This window comes from Budorcas taxicolor, chromosome 24, assembly GCF_023091745.1.
Source record: "Budorcas taxicolor isolate Tak-1 chromosome 24, Takin1.1, whole genome shotgun sequence".
Taxonomy (NCBI): domain Eukaryota; kingdom Metazoa; phylum Chordata; class Mammalia; order Artiodactyla; family Bovidae; genus Budorcas; species Budorcas taxicolor.
In genome coordinates, this window is record NC_068933.1 from 31,365,280 (window position 1) to 31,381,087 (window position 15,808).

At 41.7% G+C, this 15,808-nt stretch overlaps 1 protein-coding gene across 1 annotated transcript in view; it reads left to right on the forward strand.

The window, feature by feature from the left end:
- The window catches only part of KCNU1 (potassium calcium-activated channel subfamily U member 1), a 143,143-nt gene that overhangs the window by 9,363 nt on the left and 117,972 nt on the right, over window positions 1–15,808 (forward strand). The window contains exons 3-7 of the mRNA XM_052661510.1: window positions 8,656–8,717; window positions 9,848–9,938; window positions 11,159–11,270; window positions 12,438–12,513; window positions 14,379–14,454. Coding sequence (XP_052517470.1) covers window positions 8,656–8,717; window positions 9,848–9,938; window positions 11,159–11,270; window positions 12,438–12,513; window positions 14,379–14,454 — 417 coding nt within the window. The remainder of the gene's footprint in view (window positions 1–8,655; window positions 8,718–9,847; window positions 9,939–11,158; window positions 11,271–12,437; window positions 12,514–14,378; window positions 14,455–15,808) is intronic.

A 15,808-nucleotide genomic window follows, 5' to 3' on the forward strand; every position in this document is an offset into this window, starting at 1 on the left:
GAACTTCTCCACAGTTCAAAAGCATCAATTCTTCGGCGCTCAGCTTTCTTTATAGTCCAACTCTCACATCCATACGTGACCACTGGAAAAACCATAGCCTTGACTAGATGGACCTTTGTTGGCAAAGTAATGTCTCTGCTTTTTAATATGCTGTCTAGGTTGGTCATAGCTTTTCTTCCAAGGAGCAAGCGTCTTTTAATTTCATGGCTGCAGTCACCATCTGCAGTGATTTTTGGAGCCAAAAAAAAGTCTCTCACTGTTTCCATTGTTTTCCCATGTATTTGCCATGAAATGGTGGGACCAGATGCCATGATCTTAGTTTTCTGAATGTTGAGCTTTAAGCCAACTTTTTCACTATCCTCTTTCACCTTCATCAAGAGGCTCTTTAGTTTTTCTTCACCTTCTGCCATAAGGGTGTTGTCATCTGCACATCTGAGGTTATTGATATTTCTCCCTACAATCTTTATTCCAGCTTGTGCTTCTTCCAGCTCAGCGTTTTTCATGATGTACTCTGCATAGAAGTTAAACAAGCAGGGTGACAATACACAGCCTCGACGTACTCCTTTTTCTATTTGGAACCAGTCTGTTGTTCCAAGTCCAGTTCTAACTGTTGCTTCCTGACGTGCATATAGGTTTCTCAAGAGGCAGGTCAGGCGGTCTGGTATTTCCATCTCTTGAAGAATTTTCCACAGTTTATTGTGATCCACACAGTCAAAGGCTTTGACATAGTCAGTAAAGCAGAAATAGATGTTTTTCTGGAACTCTCTGCTTTTTTGATGATCCAGTGGATGTTGGCAATTTGATCTCTGATTCCTCTGCGTTTTCTAAAACCAGCTTGAACATCTGGAAGTTCACAGTTCACGTATTCCACAGTTTGTTTCCTCCTAAATCATCATGGTGGTCAATTTCCTGATCACTGGGCTTATTTTCAACGCTGGAGCAGCTTGGATGAACTTGTTTTTCCCGAGCTCGCGCTCACACTTTCTCCCCAGTCACCTCTGCCGAGGGCCACCAGGCGTCTTGTCAACCTGGAGATCCCTGAATCGGGAACCTTGGCGGCCTCACCTGGCCAGGCACAGCCGTGAAGCCACAGCGCAGCACTGCGCATGCCCAGCGCGGGCCCACTGCGCCTGCGCAGCCTGCACCTGGCCGGTCATCTGGGCTGAGTGCTTTTCAACAGGTTATTCAGTTGCGTTTCATTTATAAAAATTTTTTCCTCTGAACACGTCTTTGGTCACATTTCATAGGCCTTTGCAAGTGATGTTCTGGTTTTTAGAAATGCCTGATTCGTTTTTAAGTTGTTTAAGTTTTAATTTTGATTTACTGTTGGATTCGTAATCTATGGAGGCGTGCGTGCTTTTGTTTCCTTAGGAATGAAAGACTCTCTTTTCTATTTTGGTGAAATTGATGGACCAAGAATATCACTGGCTTTATGATCTCTAGTTGAGGAAATTTATGGGGAAATTCTTTGTTATCTAGCACATGGTCAATTTTTATTACTGTGTAATGAACTTTAGATTGGAGAAGGAAATGGCAACCCACTCCAGTGTTTTTGCCTGGAGAATCTCAGGGAGGGGGGAGCCTGGTGGGCTGCCGTCTGTGGGGTCGCACAGAGTTGGACACGACTGAAGCGACTTAGCAGCAGCAGCAACAATGGACTTTTGAGAGAATGTGTATGGTTTGACATATAGGCACTATAATGATATTATATGTATTTTCCCTACCCTTAATTAATTGCTGACTGCTTGGAAAGGGCGTGTCCAAATTTTTCATTCATGATTTTATAGTTTTATCAAATATCTTGCATTTCTATCAGATTTAGAGTTAGATATTTTATATAGCATCAATTGATGCATAGTTACCTTTTGTATCTCCGTGGTCGATAGTGCATTTTACTAATATGAAATATTCACTTTTGTCACATTGACTAGGGTTTTTTTGTCACATTGAGTCGGGGTTTTTTGTAGATTTTTTTACCCCTGGGATATTTTAGGATTAATATTAGCATGTAACATTCCTTTCTTTTTATTCATACTTGACTGAGATGTCTTTGCCCAGCTTCTTTCAGTCTTGATTTCTTATTTCCTCTTATGTGTCTCTTTAAATACCATGTAGCTGGATTTTTGTGTTTATTGATTTAAGAATACATTTATTTGTTAATTTACCAGGAGAATTTAATTATTTTCCTTTATGGTGATCTGTTTCATTGGTCTTTATAATATTTAGAGATTGAATTTACTGCATAATAGGCTATCTAAATATCTGTGGCTTAAGCAAACAAACGGGAGGTCTGTTAGTAAGGAAAGGGAGAGTGGGTATTGGATAAACAACTAGGACTTTTGTAACATATTTGTTCCTTATTGGGGAGGCAAAATGACAGGGTGATTGAGAATTTTGAAAGATGTGAACTTGAAACATTGGCTTCTGCACTTCATCTTGAGCAAATTAATTTTTCCCAAACTGCACTTCTTTCATATAATGTGAATAACCTTCCTTAAAATGCTGCAGGGAGTATTGTAAACCCTTCATGCAGTTCAGTTCAGTCGCTCAGTCGTGTCTGACTCTTTGCGACCCCATGGACTGCAGCACACCAGGCTTCCCTGTCCAGCACCAACTCCCGAAGTTTACCCAAACTCATTTCCATTAAGTTGGTGATATCATCCAACCATTTTATCCTCCTGCCTTTGATCTTTCCCAGCATCAAGGTCGTAGGTGTACTAAATACTGACAATTGGCTGATATCTACATTCCTTATTTGTTGAGGTGAGTGAAAGTTGCTCAGTCATATCCAATTCTGAGACCCCATGGACTATACAGTCCATGGAATTCTCTAGGCCAGAATACTGGAGTAGGTAGCCTATCCCTTCTCCAGTGGATGTTAGTGACCCAGGAATCAAACTGGGGTCTCCTGCATTGCAGGTGGATTCTTTACCAACTGGTCCTTATTTGTTGGTTTTTATTCATTTTATTTCTTTTGCATTTGGGGGGTAATATAAATGGCATTTATTTTAAAAGTCAAAGTTTTCCAAAACTTAATTAGAAGAGTAGTACTATTTTTATAATTTTGCAAATGTCTTTTCTGTCTGGTCTAGTTCAAGACAGCTAGAATCTTAAATTTGTTTCTAGAGGCAGTATGTTGTTTTGAAACATACCGAGAAAACCCAGCTTCACATAGGTCTGTAGTTAGAAAATAAAGGACCTCACAGATTTCCCTTGAGAAGGCTTTGGGATTCCTGGGGCAGAGTCCTCAGATCACACTTTGATAGTATGTGGCAGGGAGGTGCAGTGCTGTTTTGGACCAGAGAGGGAAGAGAGCTTTACCTAGCTCTGGGCTCAGCCTCTGCCACCTTCCCCCAGAGGCCTGTGTTTGTGTGGCAGCATTAGCTTCTGGCCTGTGAGCTCTGAATCCATCAGCCCACAGCATCAAGGGAGCCATTGGCGCCTCTCCACCCTCCCAGGTGAAGTGACTAAGACTGCAGTGTTGCAACTGGCTTGGCCACGTTGTAAGCGGCCATGGAACAGCAAACAGACCCACTATTAGTATTCCCATGACAGATTTCTGGATTTCAGCTATCTTTTCTGCTTATCTGTTTTGGATGTGGTTGTTGGTTTAAACCCCCGTCAGTGTTAGTGACAAGCCTCTAACAGTTGGGCTGAATTAATTGTGGTTAAGTCAATACATAAGTGGCCTTGTGAGTGCTGAAATTGTTGTTGCTTTGTCAGTAAGTTGTGTCCAACTCTTTTGCAACTCCATGAACTGTAGCCCACCAGGCTCTTCTGTCCATGGGATTTCCCCAGCAAGAATTTTGGAGTGGGTTGCCATTTCCTTCTTTGTCTTTTGCATCTTTTGACTTGGGTTTTTCCATTTTTAATAGAATATCATAAGCATTTCAGGAAATGAAGTTCAGAACAAACTCCCCACCTATATTTCTCTCTAGTCATATCTGCCTGTTTTATAGCTGTATACTGCTCTCCCAGGAGACTATTGGCACATTTTTCCTCCACACCACCCCTCTTTTCTTCCTGAAATTGTTGAAATAATCTGAACATTCAGTTCCAGATTGCCACTGTTTTTAGGGGTTTTGTTTTGTTTGGGGCTTTTAGCATTGCACAACTGGTTAGATTTCTTTCTTAATATTTTCTTCAGAGTTAAAAATTCCATTAATTTTACCTGTTTTATTAGGCATCACTTTTCTTATGTAACTTATTTTAACTTTCTTTTTTTTTTTTTCTTGAGTACTTGCCATATTCATTTGCAAGGGAAATTGTAGGTGTGTACTTTCCGAATTCTTGGATGTCCAAAAATTCTTTTCTGTTGCTCTCAGAAGTAAACTGTAATTTGGTTGGGTTTAGAATTCTTGGCTTATAATCTTTTTTCCTAAAATCTCTGGAAGTGCTGTTTCAAAGTGTTCTGGCTCCTTAAGGATACTTGCTAGATACTATGTCCTTGTTTCTGGTCTCTGAATCCCCTCTCTCTCCTCTGCTTTGCCATGTGAGGCTAGTGCTCAGCAGCCACAGGTCGCTTGTCACCCTTGTGCTCTAGAGTTGGGGGAGGAACCCCTCCTTCTGTGTTTTGCGTCTGTTTTTTTCAGCCTCACTTCATCAGTTTTTTCACTCCAGCAGCCATGTTTGGTTTCCATTCCCAGTTTTTGCCAACGGTGCTGGAACCAAAGCTAACTAGCCAATCCAGGACGCCTCCACCCAAGTCTGAAGCCCATCTTCAAAGGGCACCTCTTTTAAGATGCTAAATATCGAGAATCCTGACCTTTCTTTGTTGATCTCCCAGCACCTGGGGGTACAGCTTCTTGCAGTTACTGCCTGTGTTACCCCGTGTTCCTCTGCCTTTCCAATCCTCCAGTACTGTTTCACAGATTTTTAGAATCTCACCAGGAACACTAATGGGAATTCTGAAATGTTTGATTATATATTCTGTGAGGCTTCCCTGTTGGCTCAGAGGTTAAAAGCGTCTGCCTGCCATGTGGGAGACCTGGGTTCAATCCCTGGGTCGGGAAGATCCCCTGGAGAAGGAAATGGCGACCCACTCCAGTACTCTTGCCTGTAGAGTCCCATGGATGGAGGAGCTTGGTAGGCTACAGTCCACAGGGTCACAAAGAGTCGGACACGACTGAGCGACTTCACTTTGACTCTTTCACCGGAAGTTATTTCATCTGTTTTGTCGGCCTGATCCTCCTGTTTTCTTATCCTTTCTGTGTAATTGTCAATTTTCTGTTGTCTGCTCACTTTTGGAAAGGAAGATCTAGGGTTTGCATAGCGCCCATTGTCAACTGCATTGGCGGCTGTTTGTATTTTGAAGACACCCATAACCATCCACCAGCTGAACAGGGGTTTTAAGTCCCACTGGGGCTTCCCGGGTGGTTCAGTGGTAAAGAATCTACCTGCCAGTGCAAGAGATACAGGAGACATGGGTTCGATCCCTGGGTTGGGAAGATCCCTTGGAGAAGGAAATGGCAACCCTCTCCAGTATTCTTGCCTGAAAAACCCCATGGGCAGAGGAGCCTGGTGGGCTACAGTCCTTGGGGTCTCAGAGAGTTGGACTAAGCATGCACACACCAGGTAGAAATCAAAGCCCAGATGGAGGGCTTCTACCTCTCCCAGCCAGCCAGCACTTCCAGACTTTGTTCCTTCAACCCAAGGGAAATTCCTAAGTCTTCTCAGAATATCTCCCATTTTTACCTGAACAGCCTTCACAAACTGTTAGCTCCCAGAGCCTTATTCTGGTTTGGTACACATTTTCTTGTTTGTTACACATAATTTCTGGACCATCCTTTTTACATTTTTACATTTACATCCTTTTTACATTTTACATCCTTTTTACATGAGGTTGATGTTCTTCTTGCATAAAGCTAAAATTTCCCTCTTTTATTTATATTTTTGTTCATTTCTATGTCGTGGATTGCTGCAAATATATGGCCTTGCCACCATATTTCTGGAGATTTGTCAATACATGATTTACACATGAATAATCACTTATGGAATTTAGCCTTGGAGATTATATGTATTTATATGTAATTATATATATAATATGTAATATATGTATGTATATGTAAGTATATGTATGTATTTATATGTAATTATATGTATAAGAAGAAAAAATATTTCATGAAAACTATTAATAATGATTCATCTGCTGATATATGTATATTTTATATATATTCACTCCCAACATTTTTTCCTGAGCTTCAGACTACATTTGTAACTGAATATCTCCATGAGACGCACTAATTTAGTGATGTCTCCATCGATTCATGATTCAGATGTTAAAACAGAACTGACAGTAAGAGTTGAGACCCCAAGAAAAATAGATGTCAGTAACTCCCAGTAAGCTACAGCTTCTGCCACTTACAAACCAGTTGAAAGAAAACCATTTGAAAGTCTTAGCATCTTGACCAATCCCATGTAAATTAGGGTAAACTGGAAATTGGAGGGAGCTCTTATTGTGGCGGGGTAGTGGTGGGGAGGCATGGGGCTTTCCTCTCCTGGCAAGTGAGAGACCACTTAGAAAGATCAGATTGCATTTCTTAGAACTTTGGGGACACACAAGCTGATGCCTGGTTCGTTGGTGAAGAGAGATGGCCACCCTGAAGATAATCTGTTCTTCTAGTGTTTCTTGGGGCAAAGGGTGCTCGAGCTAGTCCATAGGCCAGACATGGGTCACGGGGGAGACTCTTCTCGAACCTGTCCAAGTAGGCATCTGGAGGGAGGAGTCCCAGCAGAATACAGGAGTAGGAGGTGTGAGCAGCCAGCGAGAGAAGATGCTTCCACTCAGCTCAGGAGAACTGCAGTGGGGACACTTAGCTATTAAATATTATCTACACGCAGCCAGTCTGCCCTCTCCCGTTGCACTTCTGATCTTTGCATTTGCTCTGCTTTCTTTTCTTAGCACACATCTTCTCACATATCACCTAAGGTACTTGTTAATTACTTCATTGTCCAGACCCTGAGCTCCACAGGGCAGGGATCTTTGAGTATATTTTGACGGATATATCCCAATCCCCAGAATGATTCTTGGGGCATGAGAGGTACGAAACAAATAGCTTTTGAATAGGAATAGAAATTAAATTGGGATCTCTACAGAGCAGTGAATCAACCCAGAAAAGCAAACTAACACCTCCCTTGCCTGGAGAGCCCAAGGGTGAGAGCCTAGTGATCTAACACCAGCCAGGTCCAACATTTCTGGCTATTACCTGGCCTACCTCCCTTTCAATTCACTCCCTGACACTGACCTATGAATCTCAAGTCTCTAGAGGCCAGAGGCAGCCTAGTCACTAGGCTAGTAGGACTAAAAAATGAAAAAGGTTAACAGAGAGAAGACACTGACCACTTTTCTAATACAGGTAGCCTGTCCAAGGGGCACCTGAGTTGGAGGGGAGTGAAGCTTTAATTGTAAATAAAAGTCTGAGTTTTACATTGGACTGAACATATTTCTTTTTAATGTTTGGAAACTAGAACTAACTGGTTACGTACAGTTGACCTGAAAAATCACAGAGGCTGCAAAAGATTTCATCCAAATGCACTGAAGATTCTAAATGGGTCGATTTCTCATTGCATTCCACAAATTCTTATTTTACAGACCAGATACATTGGCGAGTTCAAGCACTCGTTTTTCTCTTCTGACTTTATAGGACATTCTCTCCTGTCAAGAGTCTGATCGCCCCTTAGAGGGGCAGGTTTGGGACTGTTTCTTCTCCACCATCACCAGCGACTCAAATTCAGAGTCCATATTCCATGGCCCTCATTTTCTAGCGTGTAATAAAGTGAATAACACGTATTAAGCACTTAATAAATGTTTGGTGAATGCCTGAGTGAACGATAGGACTTCCAGAGCTCAGAAAACCTTAGGAGCAGCAGAAAGGACCAATTGTTTATTCTGAAGTGTGTGAAAGTTAAAATTAAGGAAGTTATGGGAGGGTACAGGTTCATTTATTGATTACAGTAAAGGTCCAATCAGCTTTTGTTTAAATTTTTCATTTATTTAATTTTTTTATTGTTGTTAAATTCACATAACATAAAACATATGATCCTAACCATACTCAGCTGTAAAGCTCAGTGGCCCTAAGTATAGTCACATTGTTGAGCAACTCTCACCATCATCTGTCTCCCAAAATTTCACCTTCCTAAACTGAAACTCTGCCCCCATCAAACACTAACTCCCCATCCCCCTCCGCCCACCCCTCTCCCAGCACCTACCAATGTACTTTCTGACTCTTTGAATCCAACTTTTCCAGGCATCTCATACAGGTGGACTCAAACAGCATTTGTCAGAACCAATCCATTTTTCTTGAATGAACGAATGAATGTTTGAAAAAATGGCCACAGATATATAGGGAACCTGTATCTGGTGGTTAAGACGGTAAAGCGTCTGTCTACAATGCGGGAGACCCGGGTTCGCTCCCTGGGTCGAGAAGTTCCCTGGAGAAGGAAAAGACAACCCACTCCAGTACTCTTGCCTAGAAAATCCCATGGACAGAGGAGCCTGGTGTCCATGGGGTCACAAAGAGTCAGACACGACTGAGCGACTTCACTATATAGGGAAGGGAAAAAGGGAAAACACAATTTTGGTGGTATGTTTATTCATCTATGTTCATGTTAACAAAATGGATCTGTGCATTTCTCTCTCTCTCTTCTTTTTTCCAGGTTATCCTTGTCTTTGTCCTAAGCATCGGGTCTCTTATAATCTATTTCATCAATTCTACTGAGTGAGTAAATTTCCCCAGTCAGTCTTGTCTGCTTATATCAGTAGGCTGCCAGCTAATTTGGAATTTTCTCTCAGGAATAATGTTTAATATACTTTCACAGATACTCACACACAGAAGCTCATAAAAAAGGATAAGTGTTTCGTTTCCCCCAGAAAGTACTAAACCCAGCTACACACACACACACACACACACACACACACACACACACACACAAATGCATGCGTTTCCTCTGTATCCTGTCATTCTGCACTGCTAGGAGCTGGGGTGCTATGCATAAGACTGCTATAGTTTCTGGGACTACAAACCTCTAGCTGTTACCCCTCCTTTGGACCCTCTATGTGGGCCACACAGCCTTTGGGCTCCTTAGGTGTTGAAGCAGAAGTTCGGTAGGCATTTCAGGGTTTCTCGTAGATTTCAGACAAGTCTGGATGGTCTTGAGAAAGGAAAATGCTAGACCTCATCAGGAACATAGGAGCCCATATCCTGTGTTCTTCCCTGCAGGCATTCCTCTCACTTCTGCCACAGTCAGGACAGCTTCTGGGACACAACCCAACATAGTCTGAACTCCATGCTGATCCTCTGGGAACTATATTGGGTTCCAGCTAAAGTAAAGTGAGATTACAGGACCACATGAGTCAGGCAACTTCAGAGATCTTACAGAAACTAGTCATCTTTGCTTCATAAATTCCTTACTGATCTATTGCGAACGTTTTCTTGGAATTTGGTTCAGATCAGTTCATTTGACCTGGAGTAGCTCTCTCTCTCAAAAGTATACTGAAGCCGAAATGTCTTGGCTGGGTAGATGGTCTTGCAAACCATAAAAAGCCACATAACCCATGTGCCACTCAATCCCACTAATAAAATGGAAATGCAACCAACAAACTGTATGAAAAGAAGAGCAGGTAATTCTCCTTTTTTTCTCAGCTCCATTGACAGTGCAGTCGTTTTGTTCATGCATACCTGTACTCCGAAGAGAAAAGTAATTTCCTTGAGATGTGCACATAAGATTCTGGGTTGACCATTCATGGTAAATAAATAGAAAATTGCCCACCTCTTCTCTTTATTGTGTCCCCTGTAGTCACAGCTTTTAAAGTGTCCATCTTTATAAACTGTCCTTGTTTGTTTTCTAGCCCAGTAAGAAGCTGTTCTTCGTACCACGACAGAACCATCCCGATTGATCTGACCTTCAACGCTTTCTTTAGTTTCTATTTTGGGCTGAGAGTAAGTACCTATACCCGTCGAATGTGGGACTAAACAGAGGAGCTTGATGGGCACGTCCAGAAGAGATCTGTGTGATACAAGGAGACGCCTTCTTCAGACAATCTGCCTAGGCTCTCAGGCTTTACAGCCAGAGGGTCTAGGTCCTGAATTGTCAAAAGTTATAGAGACCCCAAAACTCTCTCCTGCGCTTGAGCCTGTAAACCAGGCCAACAATTTCAGCATGAGTGGAAAGGATTCCTTTAGAGAATATCATCGCCCTGTCACCCTGAATTTTTCTTGTTGGCTTCCCACCTGCCACTGAGTAGAAGCAGCTAGTAATCACAAAATAGCAGAACCTGGGTAACAAGCTTCTGAAAATGTCGTCAGCTCCACTGACGGCTTATGTGCCATGTGACTCTATAAAATACTCTGTGCTTTTAATTTTGTTGCATTCCTATATTGAGTAGTTGTCTCATTCCACAAGCAATTTTTGAGGGCCCACCCTAGACCTAGATTTTAGATTTATCTATTCCATGTTTTAGAGAGATGTGTGTGTGTGTATATATATATAAATATATATATGTATGTACACACACTCTCTCACATATGTGTATATATACATGCAAACATGTGTACACATATATATGTGCACATATATATGTATTTCTATGACCTTGCTTCAAGACTTATTCAACCACAATAGCCATCACAATCTTATTTTTATAGCAGATCCTCCCTTCTAGAAGTGCTTCCTTTCTTAATCTAAATAGGAGAGTCCATAAACACAAGCCTTGGCCAGCTGAACTTGTAGACCTTTTCTATTGAAGACCATACATAAATATACATTATCTGCTGTGTGTGTGTTCAGTCAGTCATGTCCGACTCTTTGCGACCCCATGAATTGTAGCCCACCAGGCTCCACTGTCGGAATTTTCCAGGCAAGAATACTGGAGTGGGTTGCCATTTCCTCCTCCAGGGGATCTTCCTAACCTCAGGATCGAACTTGCATCTCTTGCCTCTTCTGCACTGACAGGCAGATTCTTTACCACTAAGTCAACTATTTAGTTATATAAATATATATGAGTGTATATGCATATATAAATATAAAATGTATGTATGTGATAGAATGAGGTCAGAGCTTCAGTTAGTGAATGAAAAGTACCTGAAAAAAGCCCCTTTTGTGTTCACTGTAAAATTTTTGAGGGTAACAGAATTTAGGGTCTTGTGCTTTTATTTCATAGTTTCTGGCAGCAGATGACAAGCTCAAATTCTGGTTGGAGATGAATTCGATTGTAGACATCTTTACCATCCCACCCACCTTTATTTCTTATTATTTGAAGAGTAACTGGCTGGGTAAGTGAATTGTGGGAATCAGAAGCAATTTCCAAAAAAAAAAAAAAAAAAATGAAAAAAAACCCTCAACATTCATTCCTAAGTATTCTTTATTTACTTTCAAAGCCTGTGTGTACTCAGTTGCTCAGTCATGTCTGACTCTTTGTGACCATATGGACTGTAGCCCACCAGGCTCCTCTGTCCATGGGATTCTCCAGGCAAGAGTACTGGAGTGGGTTGCCATGCCCTCCTCCAGGGGCTCTCCCTGCCCCAGGGATCAAATCCTCATCTCTTGCATCTCCTACACTGGCAGGTGGATTCTTTACTACTGTGCCACCTAGGAAGCCCCCATTTTTAAAGCCTAACTGCCATTTAAAAAATTCCTCACCGTGTTTGTATGGGTTTGTAATGTATTTTCAGAACCCATTTTTTAAAATCCCAGCCCCTAGTGATGGGCCTGATGTCATCTGATACCTAAAGTTTTTATTGTTTAGGGATTATCCGGTCCTGGAGGGAAAGGACCCCAGCATCCGCACCCACCTCAGCACCTTTGTGCTGGGATCCCACGTGACTGGGAGAAGTGAAAAGCCTCCCAGGTCTAAAACCTATAAATCCTCCTATCCAGACATGCAGCGACCTGTTAGAAATTTTTTAATTTAGTTACTTTGTCTTTAAGGTAGATGTATTGACAGTACATGAGCCTGCTGTGGCCTTTGTCAGTTTTTATGTAATCATATTACTTATCATCTACAGAAATATTCCTTACTGATGCTATTATCAGACCACATAAATGCAAACAGCATGCAAGCCCTGGGGAGCATATCACAGAGATTCTGCCGTCAGGAGTTTAAGTGGTTTACAGACCATTTGCTCTCCATTCTAAAAAAGAGTTAAACAGAGTAAAATGTGAGTTGTGCTTATTACATGCTTTGTAGTAATGATAATTCTCAGCAGCACTTTGAGGTGGATATCATTATAATTCCCATTTTACAGATGAGGAGCCAGAGGAGCTAAGGGTGTTGCTTTAGATGACAATAGCCATTAAGTGAATCAGGATTTGAACTAGTCCTCATGGTCTTAAACTGATGACATTGTGATATATTTGAGCATTTCAGGGAGAGAGAAAACATGAACAGTCTTAGGTGTAGGATAGTTCAGACTGCAGCTTTCTTTTTTGATTGCCTTTAGGTTTAAGGTTCTTACGAGCATTGCGGCTGCTGGAACTCCCTCAAATCTTGCAAATTCTGCAAGCCATCAGCACCAGGTAAATGCCAGCCCTGCCCCAAGTATGCCTTACTCGTTTGGATTAGGAAATTCAAATGGTAACTGCACCTTCAACTCGGCTCATTTCCCATCAGAAACTTCAGCGCCAACAGTATGAAATCCCTCACTCCCCAAGGTAGCATTCGCTTACTTTTCTCCCATTGCATTAACCTCACACACTGGCTGCAAGTTTGCAATCATCTTAAAGAGTTTGCTTCTTCTTTGTTTCTTGGACCTGCAATGTGTCCATTTATTTAGGCTTTAACTCTTCCCCCTCCCCCCAAGTTTTTTTCTTAAATCGAAGCAATTCAGACACAAAAGACTTTAAAATAATAACTGTGATAAGAGACAAAGATTACAGAATGATCAAAGAGACACAGACTAGATAATGATCAAAGGTTCAGTCCAAGAAGATATGAGTTGTGCACAGGGACGTACTCAACATAGGAGCACATCAATCCTTAAGGCAAATGCTAACAGCCATAAAAGGGGAAATCAGCAGTAACACAGTAATAGTGGGGAACTTTAACACCCCATTTATGCCAATGGACAGATCATCTAGATGGAAAGTTAATAAGAAAACACAAGCCTTGATTGATGCATTAGACCAGATAGACTTAATATTTATAGGGCATTCCATCTCAAAGCAGCAGAATACACTTTCTTCTCAAGTGCACACAGAACATTCTCCAGGGTAGATCACATCTTGGGTTACAAATCAAGCCTCAGTAAATTTAAGAAAATTGAAATCATATCTGGCATTGTTTCTGACCACAGTGCTATGAGATTAGAAGTCAATTACAGGGGAAAAAAAACCTATAAAAACCACAAACACATGAAGGCTAAACAATATTTTACTAAATAAATAAGCAGTGGATCACCAAAGAAATCAGCCACTTTAATTCTACACATTCATTGTCGTGAAACACACCACAGCTTTCTAGGAATGTAAGATAGTTTCTCCAAGCCTGAGAGCTGCCCAGTAACAGCAATGAACTCATTCTTAGAGAAATAGAACCATTTAAATGTCTCCACAAAATTTAAATTACAGTTAAAAAAAAAAGAATCCAAGTATTGGGTTGGCCAAAAAGTTCATTTGGGTCTTTCCGTACCATCTTATAAAAAATTTCGAACAAACCTTTTGGCCAACCCAGAACCTTCAAGTGCCAGTCCTGTTAAAGCTGTAAGCATTTTGGTCCAACATTACGTACACACCATCTCCATGACCCTGCATTCTCACTAGAAGCATCATCAACTAGTTCTGGCCAGCTGGGTCTCCCTGCTAAGAGTTGATGCTTTATGGAGAAAGGGCTGTTTCTGTGGGACAGGCAGCCTTGCTGAGATCCCCAGAGATTTCAGCTAAACTCAGAGGCTTTCCTTAGCAGACAGGAGCTTTTTTGATCTTCTTCCTCCAAGGATCCTCTCGTGAGTTTAGCGATATGGAACTTCATTTCTGTAATCAACTTCCATTTCTTCATTAATCCATTTCTTCATTTCTGTGATCCACTCAAAATTTCATTTTGCAGGTCCACTGTCTGGCTCCTTGGGCCTCTGCCTTGGTCAATATAATATCAGGCTAGGGATCATCCCCCAGAATCAATCAAGGGTTGTGAACAAGAGTGTGTCACGGGGCTGTGCTTCTCCAGCTGTAAGGTGTATATGTGTAAGGAGAGGGGATCCAGGAATATTGCAGATCAGAGATCAAGGCAGGGCCTGGGGCTCTGCATTTCCAGGATGCTCCCAGGGAAGGTGTATCATTGCTCCTGGTCCAGAACCAAGCTCTGAGGAGCAGCAGTTTAGAGGATGAGGTATTTGTATTGTTCTGGAACCTGTCAGAGCCCAGCAACACTGTCTTTCTTCCCCTAGCAATTCAGTGAAGTTTTGCAAGCTATTATCCATCGTTCTGAGCACCTGGTTCACGGCTGCAGGATTCATTCACCTGGTGAGCATCTCATCCAACCCCCTGATGTGGCTGGTGAGCATGCGTGTCTTTTCTGTGAAGAATGGAGGCAAACCTCCCGAGCTCCTGTCTCCATCATTGTGATCAGCGTGAGGTCTGTCTTTTTACCTCCTTTGGGTGGGTTTTCTCCACCCCGTATTTCTCACAAGCATGTATCTCCTACACTCACAGTATCGATGCACCTTCTCCAAGCTCTCAAAACCTGCTCTTAGAGAAGGATTTAACAAGCTTATTCATCTACGGTATAAGCAATAGGTAAAATGTATCACTGTATCATAGGGTTTCCAGCAACTTGAAAAAGAATAAAGGATCAGAGAAATGAAGAAATAAAGACATAATAAATAATATTATAAATTATAATGAGTATTATAAATTATAAATCACATATTGTATACTTACATATAATAATATAAATAGTAGTGTGTGTTTAGTCCCTCAGTCATTTCTGACTCTTTGTGACCCCGTGGACTTAACTTTCCCCTATGGAACCAGCCAGGCTCTTCTGTCCATGGGATTCTCCAGGCAAGAATACTGGAGTAGGTTGCCATTTACTCCTCCAAAAGGAGTAATAAATGATATAAATATCATTATAAAAAATAAATAGATAAAGAAATACAGGGTCAGAGAGAATTTCTTATTTAGAAAAGCTGGAGGGTTGTGGGGGGAGCAGTTGCTGAGTTGCAAAGGGGAGTTTGGGGACTTTCTTGGTTCTCCTGGAGTCAATCTGAGTACACAGCTGCCTCCTTTGTCCACAAGAAAGATTAGCTCTCATCTCACGTAATCAGCAACATAATAAATGGATTTTAGCAATAGGAAAGAAACTCCTGGACTTAACTGCTCCAGGAAAGTTGAGGAGAGGTCATTAGAAAATGCTGAAGGTAAAGTGGGCTGCTAAAAGCTTGCAAAGGCCTTTGAGAAAAGCAAAGCAAAACAGAAAACAGAGCAGAAGTCTTTTCCACTTGAGCTCTTCTCTCAAAAATCCATTTCAAAATAACAAGAAAAAGGAAAAAATAAGCCAAAAAAAAAGAGACTTAGCCATGTTCAGTTCATCAAGGAAAATGTCAAACACCAAATGTGTTTGATGTTTCAAGAAACAAACTACAATGCACAAAATAGGTAAGCAGGAAGTATTTACTTTATAGGGCTCCCCAGGAGGCGCTAGTGGCAAAGAACCCACCTGCCAGCACAGGGGATGGGGAGATGTGGGTTCGATCCCTGGTTCGGGAAGGTCCCCTGGAGAACAAATGGCAACACACTCCAGTATGCTTGTCTGAGAAATCCCATGGACAGAGGAGCCTGGTGGGCTACCGTCCATGGGGTCACAACGAGTTGGGCA